Source organism: Pelobates fuscus, chromosome 2 (assembly GCF_036172605.1).
Source record: "Pelobates fuscus isolate aPelFus1 chromosome 2, aPelFus1.pri, whole genome shotgun sequence".
NCBI lineage: Eukaryota > Metazoa > Chordata > Amphibia > Anura > Pelobatidae > Pelobates > Pelobates fuscus.
This window is the reverse complement of record NC_086318.1, coordinates 6501825-6527016: the sequence shown is the minus strand read 5'-3', so window position 1 is coordinate 6527016 and position 25192 is coordinate 6501825. Positions and strand designations below refer to the sequence as shown.

The 25192-nt window shown below is 41.9% G+C and overlaps 2 protein-coding genes across 6 annotated transcripts in view; both read right to left on the bottom strand.

The window, feature by feature from the left end:
- Positions 1-2535: 2535 nt before the first annotated feature.
- On the bottom strand, positions 2536-5768 carry LOC134586397 (uncharacterized). Of its 3 annotated transcripts, none has more exons than XM_063441893.1 (3): positions 5100-5768; positions 3046-5050; positions 2536-3003 (listed from the first exon to the last, which is right to left on the bottom strand). In XM_063441893.1, the coding sequence occupies exons 1-2, from the start codon at positions 5233-5235 to the stop codon at positions 3972-3974; spliced, it is 1215 nt and encodes a 404-aa protein (XP_063297963.1). In that variant the 5' UTR covers positions 5236-5768; the 3' UTR covers positions 2536-3003; positions 3046-3971. The 3 variants fall into 3 exon arrangements, with proteins under 3 accessions (XP_063297963.1, XP_063297964.1, XP_063297965.1); XM_063441894.1 differs by having other exon boundaries at positions 2536-3146; positions 3189-5050; XM_063441895.1 differs by having other exon boundaries at positions 2536-3085; positions 3189-5050.
- Positions 5769-7112: 1344 nt separating this feature from the next.
- Positions 7113-25192, bottom strand: part of LOC134586395 (DNA (cytosine-5)-methyltransferase 3A-like) — a 405098-nt gene continuing 387018 nt past the window's right edge. For 2 of the 3 annotated variants that reach the window (XM_063441886.1, XM_063441889.1), the window contains 8 exons: positions 24589-24673; positions 24358-24503; positions 23314-23404; positions 21551-21699; positions 15470-15570; positions 14489-14558; positions 14229-14347; positions 7113-12457 (listed from right to left, as the gene is read on the bottom strand). In XM_063441886.1, coding sequence (XP_063297956.1) covers positions 12316-12457; positions 14229-14347; positions 14489-14558; positions 15470-15570; positions 21551-21699; positions 23314-23404; positions 24358-24503; positions 24589-24673 — 903 coding nt within the window. In that variant the 3' untranslated portion in view covers positions 7113-12315. The remainder of the gene's footprint in view (positions 12458-14228; positions 14348-14488; positions 14559-15469; positions 15571-21550; positions 21700-23313; positions 23405-24357; positions 24504-24588; positions 24674-25192) is intronic. The other variant, XM_063441888.1, reaches the window with a different exon arrangement.

Here is a 25192-nt window from a genome sequence, read left to right as displayed (position 1 = left end):
TGTAACTGGAGGTCTGTGTCTCTCGCTGGGGATAATGGTATCTAATGTAACTGGATATCTCTGTCTCTCACAGGGGATAATGGTATCTAATGTAACAGGAGATCCGTGTCTCTCGCAGGGGATAATGGTATCTAATGTAAGTGGAGATCCGTGTCTCTAACAGGGAAAAATTTTACCTAATCTAAGTCAATATCTGTGTCTGTTCCGGGGGATAATGGTATCTAATGTTACTAGACATCTCTGTCTCTCACTGGGAAAAATGGTAATGTAACTGGAGATTTGTGTCTTTCGCGGGTGATAATGGAATCTAATGTAACCGGAGATCTCTGTCTCTCGCAAGGGATAATGGTATCTAATGTAACTGGAGATCCATGTCTCTAACTGGAAAAATGGTATTTAATGTAACTGGGGTTCTGTGTCTCTAGCGGGGAATAATGGTATATAATATAACTGGAGATCTGTGTCTCTCAAAGTGGGATTATGGTATCTAATGTAACTGGAGTTCCGTGTCTCTCGCTGGGGATAATGGTCCCTAATGTAACTGGGGTTCTTTGCCTCTCGTGGGGGATAATGGTATCTAATGTAACTGGAGATCCGTGTCTCTCGCTGGGGATAATGGTCCCTAATGTAACTGGGGTTCTTTGCCTCTCGTGGGGGATAATGGTATCTAATGTAACTGGAGATCCGTGTCTCTCGCTGGGGATAATGGTCCCTAATGTAACTGGGGTTCTTAGCCTCTCGTGGGGGATAATGGTATCTAATGTAACCGGAGATCCGTGTCTCTCGCTGGGGATAATGGTCCCTAATGTAACTGGGGTTCTTTGTCTCTCGTGGGGGATAATGGTATCTAATGTAACTGGAGATCCGTGTCTCTCGCTGGGGATAATGGTCCCTAATGTAACTGGGGTTCTTTGTCTCTCGTGGGGGATAATGGTATCTAATGTAACTGGAGATCTGTGTCTCTTGCTGGGGATAATGGTCCATAATGTAACTGGGGTTCTGTGTCTCTCACAAGGCATAATGGTATCTAATTTAACTGGAGATCTGTGTCTATCACAGGGAATAATGGTATATAATGAAACTGGAGATCCGTGTCTCTCACGGGGGATAATGGTATCTTTTGTCATCAAAACAAAACACTAAGCCCTCAGTGAATACTATCCTAGCAACCTACTATTCTACCCTACTCTTACCTTTTGTGTCACTTTACCCCACTCCCATCTTATGAGTGAGTTAAGACGTCATTCAGTTTGCACATTTAGCCTACTGGACCATCTGCCAGGAAGTCATGGGATTTCTCGGCAGACTATTCTTTGAACAAGGTTACTAGACATCTCAAGGGCAGAGTACAGAATATTTGATAGAGTCCTAACCTCAACATCTGATGAAAGGGATTTAGGGGTGATTATTTCTGATGACTTAAAGGTAGGCAGACAATGTAATAGAGCAGCAGGAAATGCTAGCAGAATGCTTGGTTGTATAGGGAGAGGTATTAGCAGTAGAAAGAGGGAAGTGATCATGCCATTGTACAGAACACTGGTGAGACCTCACTTGGAGCATTGTACGCAGTACTGGAGACCGTATCTCCAGAAGGATATTGATACCTTAGAGAGAGTTCAGAGAAGGGCTACTAAACTGGTTCATGGATTGCAGGATAAAACTTACCAGGAAAGGTTAAAGGATCTTAACATGTATAGCTTGGAGGAAAGACGAGACAGGGGGGATATGATAGAAACATTTAAATACATAAAGGGAATCAACACAGTAAAGGAGGAGACTATATTTAAAAGAAGAAAAACTACCACAACAAGAGGACATAGTCTTAAATTAGAGGGACAAAGGCTTAAAAATAATATCAGGAAGTATTACTTTACTGAGAGGGTAGTGGATGCATGGAATAGCCTTCCAGCTGAAGTGGTAGAGGTTAACACAGTAAAGGAGTTTAAGCATGCGTGGGATAGGCATAAGGCTATCCTAACTATAAGATAAGGCCAAGGACTAATGAAAGTATTTAGAAAATTGGGCAGACTAGATGGGCCGAATGGTTCTTATCTGCCGTCACATTCTATGTTTCTTTGGTCCGGTCAGACTGGGTTCACATGGCAGAATTTGTGACAATGTCCAGGTTAGTATTTCTGTTAGAATGATTTGTAATGTGTTTTTACTCTATTAATCCATTTAATCTATTTATGGATTTGCACTAACCAACGTGACTCAGATTCTTGTGAACAGGAAGTGAAATCACAACTGGACTAACGTATGAAAAAATGGCAGGATCTGCCAGCAATGGACTATTAATTAAATTCTCAGCATAATATTGTATACATGTATGTATTGAGCACACTCCAACACTAGGTTCTCCTGTAGTTCTCTCTATGGTTAATGCATAATGATTAATTTTTTTAACCCGTTCTGCCTCCCCCATCCATCCTGACAGTGTATATTCTGTATATTATGTTGTGAATTTACAGTTACTTTTCTACAGCAGAAAGCTATAGCTGCCCAACATGGTTGCTTTGCCTATAAAGCGCAGCTCAGGAGATAAGGCCTGCTTTGCTATAGAATGTAAGGAGAACCTGATTGGCTGAGTCACTTCCTGGTTTGGAAACAATTCATAGGAGAAGCTGCAAACTTGGAGTTCTGCAGCAAATGCGATCATTCCAATATGTTCTCGGCATTGGTATCAGAGACTTCCTAAGCTATATAGATTTCTTAGCTTTGTATATTAGTAATTATTATGTATTAGTGTAGCACCCCGTGATCCATAGTGCAGTGTTTTATAAAATCACATTTTAAATTGAGTAATTTCTCTGTGGGGGAAAGCACATGAATGGAATAAATATGACGTCCATCTGAAAATGAATGGGGCTATTTACTAAAGTTAGAAGTGTTGGAATCCAAAGTGAATTTCAAAGTTAACACCCAAATAACGAACTGGACGCACAGATCACGTGTAGAATTTTTTTCAGATCAGCTATTTGGGCTTTAACTGTACAATTCCCACTTTAGCCGAATTAATTCCCACTTTAGCGAATGAATTCCCACTTTAGCCGAATGAATTCCCACTGTAGCGAATGAATTCCCACTTTAGCCGAATGAATTCCCACTGTAGTGAATGAATTCCCACTTTACTGAATAAATTCCCACTTTAGCCGAATGAATTCCCACTGTAGAGAATGAATTCCCACTTTAGCCGAATGAATTCCCACTTTACTGAATAAATTCCCACTTTAGTGAATGAAAACTGGAAATGTTTTTTCTTTAGTGAAAATGGATTGTGTCCTTGAGAAATCAAACGAAACAATATTATATATATTTAGTACTACGATGAGAATAACGGAAAACCAATTTGTCTCTTACTCGCACGTTAATAAACATGTTCAAAACTACTAAGCACAAGAAAACTGTGACTAATAAGGCAGTGCATGCTGGGAAAGATTGAAAATGCAGAGACGGTGCTTTAGGGTGGTGCATGCTGGGAAGGATTGAAAACGCAGAGACGGTGTTATAGGGAGGTGCATGCTGGGAGAAATTGAAAACGCAGAGACAGTGTTGTAGGGAGGTGCATGCTGGGAGAGATTGAAAACGCAGAGACGGTGTTATAGGGAGGTGCATGCTGGGAGAAATTGAAAACGCAGAGACGGTGTTATAGGGAGATGCATGCTGGGAAGGATTGAAAACGCTGAGATGGTGCTATAGGGAGATGCACGCTGGGAAAGAATGAAAATGCTGAAATGGTGCTATAGGGAGGTACATGCTAGGAAGGTGTAATATGGCAGGGCCTGCTGTGAATGAGTTGGCAGAGCATGCTGGGAAGGAGATGGCTGGGCATACAGGTGTTACACGGTGGGGCATGTTGGGGACAAGGTTGCAGGGCAAACTGGTTAAGGGTTTATAAGGCAGAGCATGCTGTGAAGGAGTTGGTGAGGCATACAAGTAAGGTGTTAAAGGGAGTGCATGCTGGGAAGGTGTTATACATTCTGGTAGAGAGTTGGGGGGCCATACTGGGAGGGTGTTGGCAGGCTATACTCGGAGGGTGTGGGTGGGGCATACTGGGAGGGAGTTGGCGTGCCATACTGATAGGGAGTTGGCGGGGCATACTGGGAGGGAGTTGGCGGGGCATACTGGGAGGGAGTCGGCGGGGCATACTGGGAGGGAGTTGGCGTGCCATACTGATAGGGAGTCGGCGGGGCATACTGGGAGGGAGTTGGCGGGGCATACTGAGAGGGAGTTGGTGAACCATACTGCAAGGGAGTCGGCGTCCATTTCTGGAAGGGAGTCAGCGGGGCATACTGGGAGGGAGTCAGCGGGAAATACTGGTAGGGAGTTGGTGGGGCATACTGGGAGGGAGTTGGCTGGCCATACTGGGAGGCAGTCGGTGGGGCATTCTGGGAGGGAGACGGCGGGGCATACTGGGAGAGAGTTGGCAGTCTATACTTAGAGGGATTTGTTGAACCATACTGGGAGGGAGTTGGCTGGCCATACTGGGAGGGAGTTGGTGAACCATACTGGGAGGGAGTCGGCTGGCCATACTGGGAGGTAGTTGGCGGTGGCATACTGGGAGGGAGTCGGCTGGCCATACTGGGAGGGAGTTGGCAGTCTATACTTAGAGGGATTTGTTGAACCATACTGGGAGGGAGTTGGCTGGCCATACTGGGAGGTAGTTGGCGGTGGCATACTGGGAGGGAGTTGGCCGGCCATACTGGGAGGGAGTTGGTGAACCATACTGGGAGGGAGTCGGCTGGCCATACTGGGAGGTAGTTGGCGGTGGCATACTGGGAGGGAGTCGGCTGGCCATACTGGGAGGGAGTTGGCAGTCTATACTTAGAGGGATTTGTTGAACCATACTGGGAGGGAGTTGGCTGGCCATACTGGGAGGTAGTTGGCGGTGGCATACTGGGAGGGAGTTGGCGGGGCATACTGGGAGGGAGTTGGCTGGCCATACTGGGAGGGAGTTGGCAGTCTATACTTAGAGGGATTAGTTGAACCATACTGGGCGGGAGTTGGCGGGGCATACTGGGAGGGAGTTGGCTGGCCATACTGGGAGGGAGTTGGCAGTCTATACTTAGAGGGATTTGTTGAACCATAGTGGGAGGGAGTTGGCTGGCTATACTGGGAGGGAGTCGGCGGGGCATTCCGGGAGGGAGTCAGCTGGCCATACCGGGAAGGAGACAGCTGGCCATACTGGGAAGGTGTTAAAGGACAGTGCATGCTGGGGACTAGAAGGCGGGGCATAGTGGGAAGGTGTTAGAGGGCAGTGCATGCTGGGAAAGAGTTGGCGGTGCATGGTCTGCAAGGAGGAGAAAACTGTAGCAATATGGAAAGCGGTGCCAAGAATTCCACCTGTTTCCTGAAATGTTTTAGACATGTTGTGATTTATGTTTGTTAATTGGGGAGCTCCTGTGAAAAGTGTCTGAGTTACGGGATCACTGCCTAACATGCTGTCTATCCTTCCTTTGTGTGCTGTAATGCCCCACAGAAACAGCAACTGATTGAATGAAAAAGTTAGAGGATCGATATGTATTTAGCAAAAATCTTTAATTGATACTATATCTATTTAGCCACAAAATGAGCTTCCATTGCCCGGGCCACGATGGGAGCACAGCTAGCCACAGTAATTTAAAGGGGATTTTTCACTTCCCAGGGATTTTAGGGCCACGTTTACTTATCTTGGTATTTAACAGATATTTTTTGTGAAGTGTGAAAAATCAAATATAAAAATACAAACCTTTATACCGTAACTGGATGCCTCCATCTTAGCTCCCTGTCAATCATTGTTATAAGCCCCGCCCTTTACACCTGGCAGTCAGTATAGAGAGCCACCTCCATCTCAGCTCCCTGTCAATCATTGTTATAAACTCCGCCCTTTACACCTGGCAGTCAGTATAGAGAGAGCCACCTCCATCTTAGCTCCCTGTCAATCATTGTTATAAGCTCTGCCTGTGACAAACTCCCCTGGTGTCCTGGAGCTGGGTGGCAGAGATTAAACTATTTGGTCTTTGTTGCCATACATGCCTTATTAACGAAACACTGCATGCACCATAACCGCTAACCATAATTACTTGCTGTTACTATTGTTTTAGAAGGGTTTGACTTCTTATCTGTGGGTCAGCGGGTGCCGCACTAAATGCCATCAGGTCGCCCTTCATAAATGAGCAATGCAGGGCTTAGCTAGGGAGAGCTAATGGAAGTTAGCAGGATTTTTCAGCGCTCCAGTGTTCGTACTGGAAATGGGAGCTGTACCCAGCAGACCCCAGTAAGATATCAAACAGTTCTGAAATGGTTATGGTGCTTTGAGTATTCCTTTAACGTTTTGTGCTCAGAGTAGATGACAGATATTTAATGTTTCAGCATGTTTGGATGTGGTGGAACTACCTTCCTGCCATCAACTTGTTTTGCGGCGATAGGGTCTAGTGCTGACCCTTCCAACACTTATCCAGCCGCGGGACTTGCAGGCTACCCATCCAGTGGGCGCTTTCTACATCTCTTGTAGTCAAGAGGAACAGCAAGACGGGGAAAATTTCTTAATAAAATGTGAAAAATTGTCACTTTCCTTTTAATTTGCATGAATTCCAAATAATCTCCATGGCAGGTTAATGGGAACTCAGAATTAGAACCAAGGTGACATAACGGGCAATTTCATTCTATAATCACACATGATATCTCTACTCACTGATGTCAATATAGATCCTTTGACAGTGCATGCGGACCCTTTGCTGGGACCAGGTTAGTAATGGCAAAGAGGATATTTAAACAAGGAATGATATAGAATCTGTCTTCAAACCTTCCTGACGGATGTTCGCAATGCATTTTTACCACAAAAGACTTGTGTAAGTTTCTGGGTCTGAAACTCGCTGCTTGTCAAAAAGAATAGGAAGAGATTGTATGATTTCATCAATCAGGAAAGGTATCTGGCTCTCTGTCTGAGTTTATTATCCACGCAGGATTTTCAAATTCTGTTAAATAATTTAACTTTCCACAAAATGAGGCAGATTTGTTTCATTGCCATTTACATCTCATTCTTTTATATAACATTGTTGAGACATTTAGAAATGTGTCAAAGATCAGTAGACGCAAACAGCGCACAAACGGAGGAAACGTGCAACAGGTGGTTACTAGAGAAGTCGAGATGTTTAATTAAAAAATAATGAATTCTTAACACAGAAAACGGACCGGTACACATAATGCTAAGCATAGGTTTCTATATCAATTGCATCTCCTGCTATCGATAGATCAATCAACATTCTTAGCACTACCAAAGCCTTGGTTTTTGTATCTTTAATATTAACCTTTTAAATGCTTGGAGTTATTCTATAATAGCTACACCGAGGACTTTACTCAGTAAGTTACGATGAACTGACAAAATAGCTGCAAAATGTGCTCCAAGACTACTTCTCTATTGTGTCCTCAATGTTTCAAATCACCATAACTCACTGGTAAATAAACCACCATTGGGACAGCTTAAAGAACAATGAGATCTGCATTTATTAACACTCAACCGTGAAAAATAATTGCACCAGATTTATCAAAGATCAAATTCCCTTTTCATTTTTCACCCACAGCGTTTGCTCATCTGCCCCCCCCCCCCCCCCCAAAATGAAAGTCTAAAGAAAGATATTTTGGGACCCATTCTGATTTCCTACTTCCCCGTTTGCAGAGAAAGATTAGCTTCGATCCGTGGATAGAAATCGCACAGAATAGTATGAAATAATTGGGGTAAATCTAACCTTTACTATGTTATTACAGTACAGTTCTGCAGGGTTTGGACTTTGCTAAACAGCCAACATGTTAAAACCAGTGGGAAAACCAAAGATGAAGAGAACAGATTTCGCTGTTGGTATTACGGATTCAGCTGAATCAGAGACCGCTTAGATTAGCCATGGAAGATAGCAGTTTGTATTCAATCAGCATCACAGCGCCAGCATCATCAAGTACTTGGACAGTGAAAATAAAAAAGTTCACATCATTTATAAAGAAGTAAACCGAGGCCATCAACTACTCCTTAACAACACAAAACAAATTATTAGAATTAAGATTACCGATAGATACGGTTATAATGATACCGCATTGTGACAAACTGTAATATGCTATAAAATATCAGGGGAGAGCGTCATGGTCACCCCAAATCTGGAATAGAATGTACATGACCACCTCTCACTCCCTGACCATCTAAAACCAGAAATCATTGTAAAAAAAAACGGTTTTGCTTATTTAAGCACAGAACATTGTGAATTGTGAACTAGCGGACCCCCCGGGATAATAGGGGTCTGTAGATACCAGACAATCTTGTGTATACATAGTTGTATAAAAGTGCAGCCTCCATTGTTTGTTTTGGGATGAGTAAAAACATCGCTGTTGCTCCTGTTGGATACCAGAGGTGCGCTAGGACTGTTGTGGTCTGAGCTGCCCATTTGGAAGAACCCCTGTTGGGTTTAGCACACGATGGGGTCGCAACCCCACTATTACAGTAACTCTGAGAGTAAAAGGCCGGCTAAGCCTCAAATACTAGCACCAAGGTTGCTCCTGAACATGTTATGGGGGCCAAGGAACTGGATATGAAGGAGCAGCTGTATGCGATCAGGCAAGGGGGTCATTGCTAGGACTCCAGGAATCAGAGAGGTTTGAGCGGAGAACATTTATTAAAGTCTGAGTTATTTCCAGCCCTTCTCAGGGTCCAACGCTAGTCGGAGCTGGAAGTCCTGAAACCTGCTACCCCTATTGCATAGTTATGGGATATGCTGTATGCATGGCAAGCAAGACTTCGGTTTGAATCTTATAGGCTCACAATCCAAATAACTAGATTACTGGTAAAATGGTAGCAAGTGCTTAGACTTAGCTGTCCACCAAGACAACAGTATATCTGGGAGCAATTGATGCGTTAAGGTGCCGCTAGTGTTTCAAACTATTGTGTTGGCAATAAGGCAACTTGAGGAGTCTACCTAGGTCATATATAACGGGTCTTACCAAGGTAGGTGGTAGTCTTTAGATACTACACATGATTGATAGAAGGATTATGGCCTCTTATGTGGAATAGCACCAGTTCAGAAATATCTGCTGCCATGTCTCACCGTGACAGGTTTCAATATATTCTAGGACAATCAGGAGCTTGTCACCCCACCGTTCTTATGATTGTGCTTCCAACCTCACTGGAATGGGTCCCTTTTAACTAAACCACCAAACGCTACACATATAGCCAAAGAAAAATATATATAGCATTGTGGTAAACAAAGCCCCTATGCCTGGTCGTGTGTTGTGGCACGGACACTGATCCTTTGGAAGTCGGGGTATCTGTGCTAAGTGCAGTAAGGCACGTTGATATGGCCGTGCACAAGACAACTGGGTGGATCACAGCCTAACATGGGCATACAGCCTGTCTTCTCCTGACAACAAACACTGACTTCTCACTGCCACGAAGTCAAGCTCATGAGGTTCTAACAGACCACGTATGAAATGGCAGAAGTCATGGGAAGTTCTGATAGCACAACTATTCTACCAGCACTGGGTTTGAGCTTCCTCTGTAGATTTTGAGGTTAGTAAGACATAGTTATGTAGGCACATGTCTATAAAAAGCACCAGATCACGTGATGATCTTGTCTCTGGGAAGCTCCAAATCTCACACCAAATGGCCAATTCTGGTCCCAGTCTACATGGCAAGCTCTTTGTGGCACAGCCCTATTAACAAGGCACCGTGGAACCCGATGTTTTTAATCACCCCACTGCTGGTAAGCACCTTATGAAATTGTTATACAGTAGTAGTAAGTAGTACCCCAACAAACATCCATAATCCCCATAAGTGTGTGCGTACATTCATAGACAACAAAGTCATACGTACGTCCTGGGCAGATACGCTGTAAATGGTAGGAGAGTGTGAACCACTTGTACTTGCACATATTAAGAGAGTCCATTATGCACTCGCTATTAAGTCTTTTCCAGGACTCCTGTGGTAATTTACTGATAGAAACTCTCCTATTCTCCCGCTCCCCAGCTAACCATTGGCCGAAATTTAAGAGTAAATAATTTTATGGCGTGATAGATTTATTTCAAACATCACGTGCAAACGAAACGTGTTGATCAAGATTCAACAATGTATGGAACTGGCATTAAATACCTTGCAATGTACGGGACTGGCTGGCATTAAATACCATGCAATGTATGGGACTGGCTGGCATTAAATACCATGCAATGTATGGGACTGGCTGGCATTAAATACCATGCAATGAACGGGACTGGCTGGCATTAAATACCATGCAATGTACGGGACTGGCTGGCATTAAATACCATGCAATGTACGGGACTGGCTGGCATTAAATACCATGCAATGTACGGGACTGGCTGGCATTAAATACCATGCAATGTAAGGGGCTGGAATTAAATACCATACCAATGTACGGGACTGGCTGGCATTAAATACCATGCAATGTATGGGACTGGCATTAAATACCATGCAATGTATGGGAATGGCATTAAATTCCATACCAATGTACGGGACTGGCTGGCATTAAATACCATGCAATGTATGGGACTGGCATTAAATACCATGCAATGTATGGGACTGGCATTAAATACCATGCAATGTATGGGAATGGCATTAAATTCCATACCAATGTACGGGACTGGCTGGCATTAAATACCATGCAATGTATGGGACTGGCATTAAATACCATGCAATGTATGGGATTGGCCAGACATGTAGAGATATATAGAAACATCTAGATAGAATAGATAACCTGTACTATGCACTGGCTCCATCCCAAGCAGCAGCTTCAGTTCAGGTGCGGGTGAGAATAATGGATGTTTCTCTAGGCAAGAAATGAAAGCCATTTCAGCAGTCTGAGATTTATGGTTAGAAATCGGACGCTATAGTGCCACCATTTTGGCGCAGGTTTTCAGTCAGTTCAATCTTACGGAGGAACACAAAGCTTCATGGGAAAGGTGAAAATGTTAATGTCACAATGGAAACGCAGGGCACGGGGAAAGTGGGAGAAAAAAAACAGCCATCTAAGATGTAAAGGAATTTAAAAACAATGCAGTAAAATCTGTTTTAAAGAATAAAAATAATGTAAATACTCTCTAAATGGGACCTCTGGCGTTTAAAAATGGAACAATGTTTTAGTGCCAAACGTTACGAGACACTGGAATGTGCAGTACTTGCGGTACACACTCGATTACTCTAGAATCCGCTCCCTGTGTACCTTAATGTACGCACACCCTTAAAGCATTACACAGCTTGTCATTACATATACAGTGTTTCTGTAAACAATGCCGGAACTCACAGCTGCGTGTCTAGGCCTCTCATGCTCGAGGCAACCCTGAAATACTGAAAAACATAATTAAAAAACGGTTATTTGCCAATAAATTTCTTACACTGTAACATTAATCCTGCACGATCATATCTTCAGCTCTGCAATTACTGCCGATGATTGCAATACAGAATGTTCTTTTTTTTTTTTTTGAATGATTGAATGTAAATGGCGAATAAAAGCAGGTAACAGAATGCAGAACTGAAAAAAAGGCTTTTTAGGGCCATGCTTACTAAGTAGTGTGTTTCCACCGTGACGTGAATGGGCTGCGATGCTTTCCCCGACCGCAGACGCTTTCTCACAGAACCAGTTAGCAGGCATGGATCTCGTAGATAGAGCCAAAGTGGCACTATATAAGGGGAAAAATATTATTTTCACATACATATAGTTCTCTCTTGTGCTCTGAGATCTGGACATTTGCCCCATTTGTTGTATTTATTCTTCTTTATACCGTTTTGCTTGCATTGAATCAATTTGTACCTTTACCCAATTTTTAGGTAAAGGTACCCACCGGAGACAGGCAGGAAAGGGTTTAACTCAAGTCCAGAGGCACTATAAACCTAAATTGGGGCAATTTACCATTTTTAGCACAAAGGTGGATGATGATTGACAAAAATTCTAAAAGCCAGAGTGTCTGCTCATTGTGTAAATCGTCCCGTATAGACCTCGCAGACAGTCAGGGCCGGAGGGGTAAAAATGTTCCCTTGCCCTGTAAAATATCACATAAAAACTTAAAAAAATCAAATCAGAAACGTAGCTGTGTAGAGGAGAATAAAAGTGTAACATTGAACATGAAAATTAGGTAAAAGTGTCTTCTCGTGTGTCGGATGCCCCGTCATTCCTGGTTACCGCTGGTTCTTGTCCACCATGGATTTTGAGATTATTTTGATTTTTAGCTGCGTTTTTTCTCTATTTTCCATCTTCCGTCAGAGGAAATAAGTGGAGTTGTGAGGTTCCGGCAGGCTCAGGGTGTTTAGAAGGATGGGATGGGTCTTGGGTCCCTGAACCTTGTGGGTTAAACACAAGCAAAATATTCCTTTAATGGAGCAAATAGATGACGAATGACAGGGACGCTCCAAGACCTTCCCAAAAGCCTCTGCCTGGCCAAACGACTCATGTTGGAAACATCCGTGTAATGAACTGGAAATCCAAAGACCCTGAAAGAGGGAGACGCAAGTTGCAATATCATCATCATCAGCAATTGTCACATTTTATGTTTAAGAGACACTTTTAGCACTGCTGAAATGGTTATTGTGCCAGTATTCTGCATCATACCATGGTAAGGAGTCAATGGTTGGTTGGGGTCTTTGGACCACACAAGGTCCTTCCAATCTTTGGTGGTATTTCTAAAGAGTAAAAATAGTTAAAGCGGCACCGTCACGCCGAACTTACCTTTCTTTAATCGAGTCCTCTTCTCTCCCTCTGTCAGGATCTGTTCTTCATTTCTTCCTGTCTGCTCAAGTTTTCTTTAAAACATAAGACAAAGTAGGGCCAGCAGCTCCCTCCTTGTAATAAACCAAACGAGCTAATGAAGAGGTCTTCGTTCATTTGTTTGAAATTTCTATTCATTTATTCATCTTTCTGACGAATGAATGGATAGATGAAACTCCTGTTCGCATGCCCAAGTGTTTAAAGTGGTCTGGGTGCCAGGTCCATCTAGAGTTAACCCTGCAGCTGTAAACATAGCAGTTTCAGAGAGTGGGTCCCAGAGGGTGGGGGAAGGGGGACCTAGAGACCCTCTAGTGCCAGGAAAACGAGTTTGTTTTCCTGGCACTATAGTGTTCCTTTAATTGTGCATGCGCAGGGATTTCACAGCGCTATCTAGTGTGGGCAGATGATGTGTCCTACAGGACCTTCATCTACCCACACAAAGACGGCGGACCCCAGGACCTAGGTCCAGGCACAAATTAAAGAGGCAAAAATAGGTAATATGGGGGGCTTGAGGGTGACTATGGGGACAATTAGATGTAGTGGAGTCGGGAGGGGGGTTACAAAAAAACAAACAGGATTTGGCCATGAGAGTGCCGCTTTAAAGGAACACTACTGCATTAGGAATACAAAATGTTCTAATGCAACGGTGACCAACTCACTATTTAAATTATCCCTGTCTGTGTGAAGTGAAAAGGTAGAATACTCACCCTTTCTCCCTTGCCAGCTGCAGGCCCCGCCTCCTCGGTGGAGATATTCAACCTTGATGATCTCAGCCAATCCAATGTAGAGTGTATTGTGGATGTGTAGGAAAACGTCATTCCAATGTCGAAGTCTCTATCAGAGGGTCTGATTGAAATAGCTGAGTGCAATTTGGTATTTTTGACGGAAGCCACAATAGGCATGCTAACCCTGCAATGTAAATCTGACTGTTCCTGTAGAACGGTAATGACTTCAGTTGCAGAGTTAGAACGACAGGGACATGGCACCCACACAACTTTATTGAGAAGAAATGGTCTGGGTGCCAAAGTGTGTCTTTAGGTTATTTTAATTTTTATCTGTTATATATTTTTTATCTACTTTAAAAATTAAACAAAGTAAAAAATAAAAACAAAGCAAAAACCTAAATTAAAGGCAGAATATGATATCGAATGTCACTTAACCATAATATAACCTCTGACTCGTGATGAGTCCTTGCTTTCTCAAATTTTCACCTCCAATCCTGCAGCTTAGTTCTCGTGGCAAGGTCCCCACCAGTCTGAGGTCTGCACTACTTACAATCATAGATGTGGGTCTGCAGTACACAGAACCTGTAATGGCAAACGGCACAGGATCTCCCTAGAGAGTCACGAGGCGCCATTGGTAGGAAGCATTCAGGACTGATCGTGTTATATTTATCCAGTCCTGTTCTATCCTAGTCTACCTGTACACAGACACTCCCAATTATGCAGCTCACACATGACGTGTCCTTTAAACACTATCTGTCCCCAGGAGCCTCACCTCTCCATCTCAGTGCACCACAAGATGTCCTCCTTTTCATTCATGTAGACTGGAAAATGCTGATCTTTGCCCTGCTTGATGGAGTTAGATCGAGTGGTGATGGTGCGGACCTTGCTGAACTGGAGGAGACAATCAATGTGTAATTCAGTTACTGACCGAGAGAGGATCACTGCTAACTGAACCCTCGGTGAGAGGACCTCATTGTAAATTTATCTAACACATAATGTAAACATAAAATATCTGCCATCTGGACTTCTCACCTTCGCTACCCGGCCATGCTCCAGACAGTCTTGCAAGTCCAGTCTATCATTTATTGTAGATACCAGAGGCCTGGTAAAAAAAAGGAAAAAACAAGGAATTATGAGTAATTCAACTTGGAATGCGCAGTAATACTCAGTTTTCCTCCGTTGGTTCCAGGAATATAAACCCGGCATTGCAAACAGTAAAACTGTCTGTAAATAGTGTTTCAGTGTGAGGAAAATGATTAAACACAATGTGCCCTCTGTATGTTACCAGGCTATTGCAGGGTTCTTTATCTCTCCTTAATGTTAAGGGATTCTAGCAGGAGATGTTATATCTGCCCCATCATATAAAAATTCTAAATTCCAAATGTTCATGGTGGCTAATCCTCCATTCACACAACGTATGAAACATTCTCCTCCTTAAAATAACACTGTGAGTTCAATCTGCAAGGAGAGAACCCCAGCTCATGTCACAGTCTGGCATTCTACTGAAATGCTTAGTATTGAATTAACATTGCCGGGGAAACAAGTGAATGTCAAGAAGGTAAATTTGGAATTTATGGTGTGAATTTAATACTTTTGGATTACCATTTGAAATGATTTAAAAGATTAGTTTGGGCACCAAAACATTGTAATTGAAATTAAGTTGTTATGGTGCGAGGAGATCCCCAGTGTTGGCTCACATGTAGGGTTAAGCTGTTCACAAACGGTTTTACCCCAGAGTCTGTGCTCCAGGCCGGATCACTCTGTCCCCCTGCTTTCTAAATTCCTAGAAGGCTCAGGCAGCATCCGGCAGCCAATCAGTACATACATTTTACTACAAACATTTTATGAGGACACGTTAAATAATGGTAAATGTACGGGTGAGATACATTCCTTTAACAGAGAGGTACCAGCACACAAGCTATATAATACCTTGAAAGAGTTCAGACTCGGTGAGGGCACATTCCCAGTTACATGTAATTACAAGCATTCCTACCAGATGCCAATCTTTCTCACCATGCTCTCGCCCACCTGTTCATACCAGGAAGGTTACCCCAAAAGTAACGGGCTCTGTGTGCCGCCGACACCTCTCTGGCATCAATCATCACTGGATTTGACTGGAAGAGAAGAAATAAAGTAGAAAAGTGTATTCAAATTACCGGGCAGCATTCACCAACTGCATCAGACCACGGGCAAAAAAAAACGATAGACTGGTGCACTTACCAATAAAGACATTTACAGATGGGGGCTCTACTGAAAACCCTGATAACATACCTAGAATTACTGCATTAACCCGACCTATTATCTGAAACACGACTTAGCATATTGACTTCGCATGTTTCAAATAATTTCTGTAGTGACAGGATGGTGCGACTGTGGACTGGATATCCCCATTTCATTCATATAAACAAACATTTTCACAATTTTTATATTCATTTATTTTTATACATTTCATATTTTTTTCATATACATTTTTACAAATATTTTCTTTATATTTATTTTTATTTTATTTCTAACTTTGTTATTAAAGCATTTATTTAATATTTTTATCCAATATTTGTCATACATTCATTACATTTTTCCATCATATTTCATTACTAGAATTGTCTTACATTTTTTAGTTCTATATTCATGCAAACTTTAATAGCATCTACTTAAATAGCTATGCAACCATCTAAGTCTTCAGCTCACCACTTGTGATATTCAGCATTACCAGAAATGTATTTTTAAATTATCCACCGTTATTACATGAATTGTAATTAAAGTTTTTTTTTTAGCATCCTCCCAGCGGTATTAGATCTGCGTTCCAACGTGAAGTTGGAACGCGGAAGTAAAAGCGAATGCGGAAGTGCATATTGATAGCGAGTGGTGGAACGCAAAACAATATGGCTCTGGAACGCAAGTTGAAACCACGATACAGAACATCAACAGCTGACCGTAAACATCTGAAAACCCAGGAATTACAGACATTACCCTATCAAAATCAAAGGAGAGACCAGCGCCCACTGAACCACCAATGACTGACAGGGAATAGCCCTATTTAAAGGACGTTGGGAATGAGGGGGGTAGGCAGTTTGACACCTAAGGGTGTATTTTATTTGTATCACTGTATTATAATTTTTTGTCCCTGATTATTATTTTTTGTCCCACATATAGTGGAAGAAATGCATTGGACCATATCTTATATATATATTCCATTTTGGAATATTATTTTTAATATTAATTTGTACAAAATAAAGAAGTTATTATGAAGCTGAATATTCAGATTCTCTGGTTTCGTCACAGAGTAGATCTGCACCAGGAAGGACCTAAAGAGGGTGATAGCCCCCCAGCCCATACCAGGGGAGGCACCCCAAAAGCGCAGTTACATAGTATCAAACTGTATCACACTATGTTTTGTTTGTGTTTCTTCTCAGATGTTAAGCTCATTCCCATAACATCGATGTTTGTATATTATCTGAAACATACCTCAACTTGCCGCATTACTCCGAACTATTATCTGAAACATACCTCAATTTACCCTATTACCTCGACCTATTATCTGAAACATACCTCAACTTACCCCAATACACAACCTATTAACTGAAACATACCTCAACTTACCACATTATCCCAACCTATTATCTGAAACATACTTCAACTTACCCTATTACTCCGACCTGTTATCTGAAACATACCTCAACTTACCACATTATCCCAACCTATTATCTGAAACATACTTCAACTTACCTTATTACTCCGACCTGTTATCTGAAACATACCTCAACTTACCCCAATACACGACCTATTAACTGAAACATACCTCAACTTACCACATTATCCCAACCTATTATCTGAAACATACCTCAACATGTCGCATTACTCCGAACTATTAACTGAAACATACCTCAATTTACCCTATTACCTCGACCTATTATCTGAAACATACCTCAACTTACCCTGTTACACCTAGCTGATATCTGAAATATAACTCAACTTACCCCATTGCCCCAACATATTATCTGAACATAACTCAACTTACCCCATTCCTCTGACATATTATCTGAAACATACTTCTACTTACCCCATTTCCCCGACCTAATATCTGAAACATATCTTAACATACCGCATTACCTCAACATATTAACTGAAACATACCTCAACTCCATTACCTAGACATATTATCTGAAAAATATCTCAACACACCCCATTCCCCCTACCTGATATCTGAAACATACCTCACCTTACCCCATTCCCCTGACCTATTAACTGAAACATATCTCACCTTACCCCAATACACAACCTATTAACTGAAACATACCTCAACTTACCCTATTACTCCGACCTGTTATCTGAAACATACCTCAACTTACCCCAATACACAACCTATTAACTGAAACATACCTCAACTTACCTTATTACTCCGACCTGTTATCTGAAACATACCTCAACTTACCCCAATACACGACCTATTAACTGAAACATACCTCAACTTACCACATTATCCCAACCTATTATCTGAAACATACTTCAACTTACCCTATTACTCCGACCTGTTATCTGAAACATACCTCAACTTACCCCATTACCCCGACCTGTTGTCTGAAACATACTTCAAGTTACCCCATTCCCCCAACCTTTTAGCTGAAACATACCTCAACTTACCCCATTACCCCGACCTATTATCTGAAACATACTTCAACTTACCCCATTACCCCGACCTATTATCTGAAACATACCTTAACTTAGCCCATTACCCCGACCTATTATCTGAAACATAACTTAACTTACCCAATTACCGCGACCTGTTATGTCAAACATACTTCAACTTACCCCATTACCCTGGCTTGGGGTATGAAATATACCCTATCTCGCTGTGTAACTCAGATCATGCTTTATTTCACACTATTAAAACACACAACATTTTCACAACAATGCATCTAATATGATATAATATGAAAAAAAAATGAAGTGTAAGTACACTTAAAAAAGATATGGTTGTGTTAGTTAATGAAGACTAGGAAAAGACAGAAATGCTAAATAACTATTTTTCCTCAGTATATATTAAGAAGGATCCTATGGTAAGAGATATGCAAATGATTGCTGAACCCTATATTCATAAAGGGTTCAAAACCCATGCCTGAAAATTATAGACCTGTGAGTTTAACTTCTGTGACTGGGAAAGTATTTGAAAAGTTATTAAGGGATAATATTCAAGAATTCATTGATAAGACTGTGGTTATCAGCAATAATCAGCATGGTTTTATGAAACACAGGTCAGGTCAGACTAACGTAAATTGCATTTTACGAAGAAGTATGTAGAAGTATTGATAAGGGTGTTGCAGTGGATGTGATCTACTTGGATTTTGCCAAGGCATTTGATACGGTTCCTCACAATAGGTTAGTCTTCAAACTAAAAAAATTTGGTCTAGATGAATATTCTTGTTCTTGGGAAGAACATTGGTTTAAGGATAGAGTACAACGAGTTGTCATTAATGGTAAATTTTCAAGCTGGACAAAAGTTGTAAGTGGTGTCCCTCAGGGTTATGTTTTGGGACCGCTACTATTTAAAGGGACACTATAGTCACCTGAACAACTTTGGCTTAATGAAGCAGTTTTGGTGTATAGAACACGCCCCTGCAGCCTCACTGCTCGATCCTCTGCCATTTAGGAGTTAAATCCCTTTGTTTATGAACCCTAGTCACACCTCCCTGCATGTGACTTGCACATCCTTCCATAAACACTTCCTGTAAAGAGAGCCCTATTTAGGCTTTCCTTATTGCAAGTTCTGTTTAATTTTCTTATCCCCTGCTATGTTATTAGCTTGCTAGACCGTGCAAGAGCCTCCTGTATGTGATTAAAGTTCAATTTAGAGATTAAGATACAATTATTTAAGGTAAATTAGATCTGTTTGAAAGTGAAACCAGTTTTTTTTTTCATGCAGGCTCTGTCAATCATAGCCAGGGGAGGTGTGGCTAGGGCTGCATAAACAGAAACAAAGTGATTTAACTCCTAAAATTGCAGGGGAATGATCTACACACTAAAACTGCTTTATTTAGCTAAAGTAATTTAGGTGACTATAGTGTTCCTTAAACATAAATGATCTTGAAATAGGCATTAAAAGCATGTTTCAGTGTTTGCACATGACACAAAACTCTGTAAAGTAATACAATGGGAGCAGGATATTGCTTTGCTGCAGAGGGATTTGGATAGATTGGGGGACTGGGCACTCAAATGACAGATGACATTTAATGTAGAAAAATGCAAAGTTATGCACTTTGGGGTTAAGAATGCACAAGCAATTTACACCCTAAATGGTAGTGAATTAGGGATAATCACACACGAGAAGGATTTGGGAATTTTTATAGACAACAAATTAGGTAGCAATATGCAATGTCAATCTGCCGTAAGGCCAGTAAGGTTTTGTCATGTATAAATAGGGGCATAAATTCTTGGGATGAAAATGAATGTTATCTCTTTATAAATCGCTGGTAAGACCACACCTTGAATATGCTGTGCAATTTCGGGCACCTGTTCTAAAGAAAGATATAATGGCACTAGAAAATATGCAGAGACGGGCTACAACATTGATAAAAGGAATGGAGCATTTTAGTTATGAAGAAAGGTTAAAAAAAAGTAAATCTCTTTAGTTTGGAAAAACGGCGCCTCAGAGGGGATAGGATACAAAAATATCCGGGGCAAATACAAACCATTATGTGGAAATCTATTCATAAACAGGGCTATACATAGGACAAGAGGACACGCATTTAGACTGGAAGAAAGGAGATTTAGTCTAAGGCAAAGGAAAGAAAAATAAGCATGTGGAATTCACTGCCTAAACAGGTTGTTTTATCATAGTCTATACCAGGGGTAGTCAACTTTTTAATACCTGCCACCTGCTTTTGTATCTTTGTTGGTGGTGAAATGTCCTTACCGCCCACCAGTGCTGCAGTAACTAATTTTACAGCGCAAGAGCGATTTTATTTTTTTAAATCTTTTTTTTTTAGAAAGCAGGGTTTGTTATTTAAAAAAACAAAACATTTACTTAAATTTAACTATTACTTTTTTTCTATTCCATTTTTGTTCTATGCGTGTGTTTGAAGGGTGCCGTGTGTGTGTGTGAGGGAGCAGTGTGTGTGTGTGTGAAGGGTGCTGTGTGTGTGTCTCTGAGGTGCAGTGTGTGTGAGGGAGGCAGTGTGTGTGAAGGGTGCTGTGTGTGTGTGTCTGAGGTAAAGTATGTGTGAGGGGTCCACTGTTTGTGGGGGGGGAGTGCAGTGTGTGCATTAGAGGTGATGTGTGTGTGAAAGGTGCTTTGTGTGTGAAGGGTGCATAGGGTCTACGCTGTGTGTAGGTGGGTAAGATGTCTTAATCTTCCCCCCTGCTTTCTTCTCACCTTTTACCAGGGAGGGGGGAGATAATGCTGCAAGCCCTGGTTGTCCAGTGGTGGCATGTTTACTTAAGCCTGCAACTCCTCCGGCTGCATGCTGACTCTCCTGTCCTCCTGCTAACACAGCACTGTAGGAGGACTCTAGGGTTGCCATAGTAACATGCAACGCTTTGACCAGCCTGCTCCCGTAAGGAACATAAAGCCTCCCAGGCCCTTCTGCTGGAAGTGCCTGCTGACCAGTGAAGGAGCTCTTTGATCTCCTCACCAGCCCGAGAGGGATTACAGCAAATGATAACCCCTGCCGGTCTTGGTCCATGGCCATCGAGGCCCACTGGGCGTTTTCTGCAGATCCCACCACCGCCCAACTGAAATCCCAAACTGCCCACTAGTAGGAAGGTACCAGGTTGACTACCCATAGTCTATACAGCTGTTTAAACAGCAACTCAATGAATACTTGCAAAAACATAATATTCAGGGATATCATTTTAATTAGTGGGGAAATAGCTTCTTAAACCAAGTACAGATATGACGGCCATTCTAGGGAAAAGAAGGATTTTTTCCCCCTAGTTTGTTGCAAAATTGTAAACACTTCAAACTCTTTTAATTTGCCTTCTTTTGGATCAACATCAAAAACATATGTGAAAAAGGCTGAACTTGATGGACGCAAGTCTCTTTTCAGCTAAGTAACTATAAGTCTTGCTTCAGTCAGCTGCCCACGAGACAAGGCTCACCTCCAGAAAACGTGATATATCCCTTTTGTCACTGACTCCCATGGCCACTACATTCTCAAACAACCAGAAGAACGGCCGATGGTCCCCTTCCTTCGGTCGTGCTTCATGAAGTAGACGGTAGAACTCAAAAAAGAGACGCCCAGTACCCTCTGTGTAGGGGAAAAGTAACATGTTATCACTTGAAGAAGCAACTAGACAACACAACCAGACATTAACTGCTCAGTACATCGCCTGATGACGAAGTTCAAACTGAGTCACCCTTACAGTACTCACATAATATTGTTGGATAAACATTTTAAAGATTTAATATTTTTGATACACTTTTCAAATGACTTATTATTTAAATGAAAAATAAAAAAAAGTCATATGTTTTTTCATGTTGATATATTAGTATATATGATACATGTTTGATAATTTAATATGTTGAAAAATCATTTAAAAAATCTATCCAAAAATATTAAATACTTTGAAAAGCTCACCCAACAATATTAAATCGAGGCCAGAATAATTACACATTTATTCAAGGCTTAGTGCAGGCTTTTGAACCGTCTATGTGTTGCAGCTTAGCTCAGCTGTAGATGACCCACATCCAATATATACCAGAGGAGAAGGCTTTCTAGGGGTATTTTGCAGGTTTGATGATCTGCAGAATGAATGCCATGACTTATATACATTAGGGGCAGCAATAGGCTCTCAAAAAAACAAACAAACCCAAAACTGAAAAGGTACTTAAGGGACCACTATAGTGCCAGGAAAACAACCCCCCCCCCCCTCCCCTCCTGCCGGGCTGAAGGGGGAGGAAGGGGGTTAAAAACTCACCTTTCTCCAGTGCCAGGGACTCTCCTCCTCCTTTGGCCGTCATCGGCTGAATGTGCATGCGTGGCAAGAGCTGCGTGCGCATTCAGCCAGTCCATAGGAAAGCATTCTCAATACTTTCCTATGGACGCTGGCGTCTTCTCACTGTGAAAATCACAGTGAGAATCGCGGAAGCGCCTCTAGCGACTGTCAATGAGACAGCCACTAGAGGCTGAATTAACCCTATTGTAAACATAGCAGTTTCTCTGAAACTGCTATGTTTACAGCTGCAGGGTTAAAACTAGATGGACCTGATGTGGCCTGGGTGCCTATAGTGGTCCTTTAAAAGGTCTATGTTTTATACTAATGCTTGAAATTGCTCCCAACTAATGATTTCATTTTTCGCTCTATCTACGATTTAGGAGTGGCGTAGAGATTGTAATCCATTCTGTTATACATTATGGTTTGTTAGATTAAGTCACAGCTACTGCAGTGTGCAAGATCCCAGCCTCTCGCAGTTCTGTACAGGAGGCTGCCCACCACAAGGTGCCATCTCTTAGCAGCTGTAAACATTAATTCTGTCATTTTATTAAAGCGACATTGAGAGCCGGACCATGTCTGCTACAGTTAGATTACTGGTAAACAGCAAAAATCTCTCTTCATACCCTATGATGCTCAGCATCTGTCTATTTATTATGAGAGTGTACCACACTGAGAATTAGGCGATGTTTCTGGTTTCCGGAGTATCGTAGGCTATTCAATAAACCTTGAATTTTATGAATTATTCTGAACCGAGATAACAAATGCCACGTTGGAACTATGGCTGCGGAATTCTACAGGTCATCGTTTTTGTCTCAGTTTTTTGCCCGGATTGCATTTGTGACTGGGATAAATTGAGGTGTGTTTAAGATTTCAGGTAGGTGTAATGACGTAGAATCACAGATAATATACAATAATCAGTCACTTACCGAACAGTCCTTTCCGTGCTGGGTTCACGATAGAAAGGTCATTACAGGGGCTCCCCCCAATCACTAGGTCAAAAGGGCCCCATTCCTGAATCTGGTGGAAAATTGAACACATGGTCAGTTGACCTTACATCACAATTCAGGACAGGTAACAGGTTTTCTTAAACAGACATTTCGGGGCATAGGGGACAAAATCTTTAATAACCTCACTGTCTTATAAACCAGAGACAGACCAGGGAGTTAGGTGGATCCAGGTGGGAAATTACAGTTGCACCTGCTTCCTGCCTAGAATTAAGATTCAAAGCCCAAGGACTCTAGGGTTTTTCGAAAACTTTTTTCGAAAACTATTTTATTACTTAAAGGGACACTATATAGTCAAAGCAGTTTTAGTGTATAGATCATGCCCTGGCAACCTCACTGCTCAATTCTCTGCCATTTTGGTTTATGCAGCCCTAGCCACACCTCCCCTGGCTGTGACTGACACAGCCTGCATAAAAAAAAATATTGTTTATTTTCAATCAGATCTTAAATTACTTTACATTAAGCTCTGCAGATTAAACTTTAATTGCACACAGGAGGCTCCTGCAGGCTCTATAAGACTCAACATAGCAGGAGATACGAAATTCTAAATTTAACAGACTGTGTAAAAAAGGAAGTATAAACATTAGATCTCTCTTTACAGGAAGTGTTTAGGAAGGGATGTGAGTCACGTACAGGGGATGTGTGGCTGGGGCTGCAGAGTAATTTAATGCCTAATTGGAAGAGAATTAAAAAAAAATATATCACTTAAACTTGACTTTCTGGGTTAGACTGAGCATTTATCATACACCAAGCACAGTGGAACATTAGGAGCTAATCAGCAACACCTACGTTTTAATTGGCTGCTGTCCTCACTTAATCTCAACTGGGCAGGAATAATCTCTGAACAAGCAGTAGCTCCAGACATATCAGATTAGTCTGTAATGTTATGAGAACCCCCTATCTCAAGGTGAGAAGGTTATTTTATCCCACAGTAATCCATAGAGTTATGGTGGAGTGTGTACTCACATGCCTGTGAGTGATGTTCCGCACATCTCCCACATACATGATCTTGCCCTGATGTCGCACCATTCCCACAGTGATGGAGTCTTCACACACCTCTGACGCAATGTAACGGTCTACCTGGATCCCGAGATCCTTTAGCACCAATAGACCTACAAGAAGGACAAGTGCAGATTATTGACCCATCAACAAATAATGAAGCACATACAAATTGAGAACATGAGCGTTGAAACCCACCTGTCGCAATGCCATCAAATAGAGACAGTACTCGGATAGGCTTCCGCTTGTCAGCTGTTACAGGCGGATAAAGCTTTGGTGGTTCCTGAGGAAGGTAAGGCAATGATGAGAGAGGCCTCCAAGGGGAATTTAATTGGAGTTGGCTGCCATAGCTGTGCATGGGGCGAGTTACATATTACAGGGATACCTCAAGCACAATAAATGCATACAATATCTCACAAAAGTGAGTACACCCCTCACATTTTTGTAAATATTTTATTATATATTTCCATGTGACAACACTGAAGAAATGACACTCTTCTACAATGTAAAGTAGTAAGTGCACAGCCTGTATAACAGTGTAAATTTGCTGTCCCCTCAAAATATCTCAACATGCAGCCATTAATGTCTAAACCGTTGGCAACAAAAGTGAGTACACCCCTAAGTGGAAATGTTCAAATTAAGCCCACGGTGTCAATATTTTGTGTGGCCAACATCATTTTGCAGCACTGCCTTAACCCTCATGGGCATGGAGCTCACCAGCGTCATAGGTTGCCACTGGAGTCCTCTTCCACTCCTCCATGACGACATCACGTTGCTGGTGGATGTTAGAGACCTTGCGCTC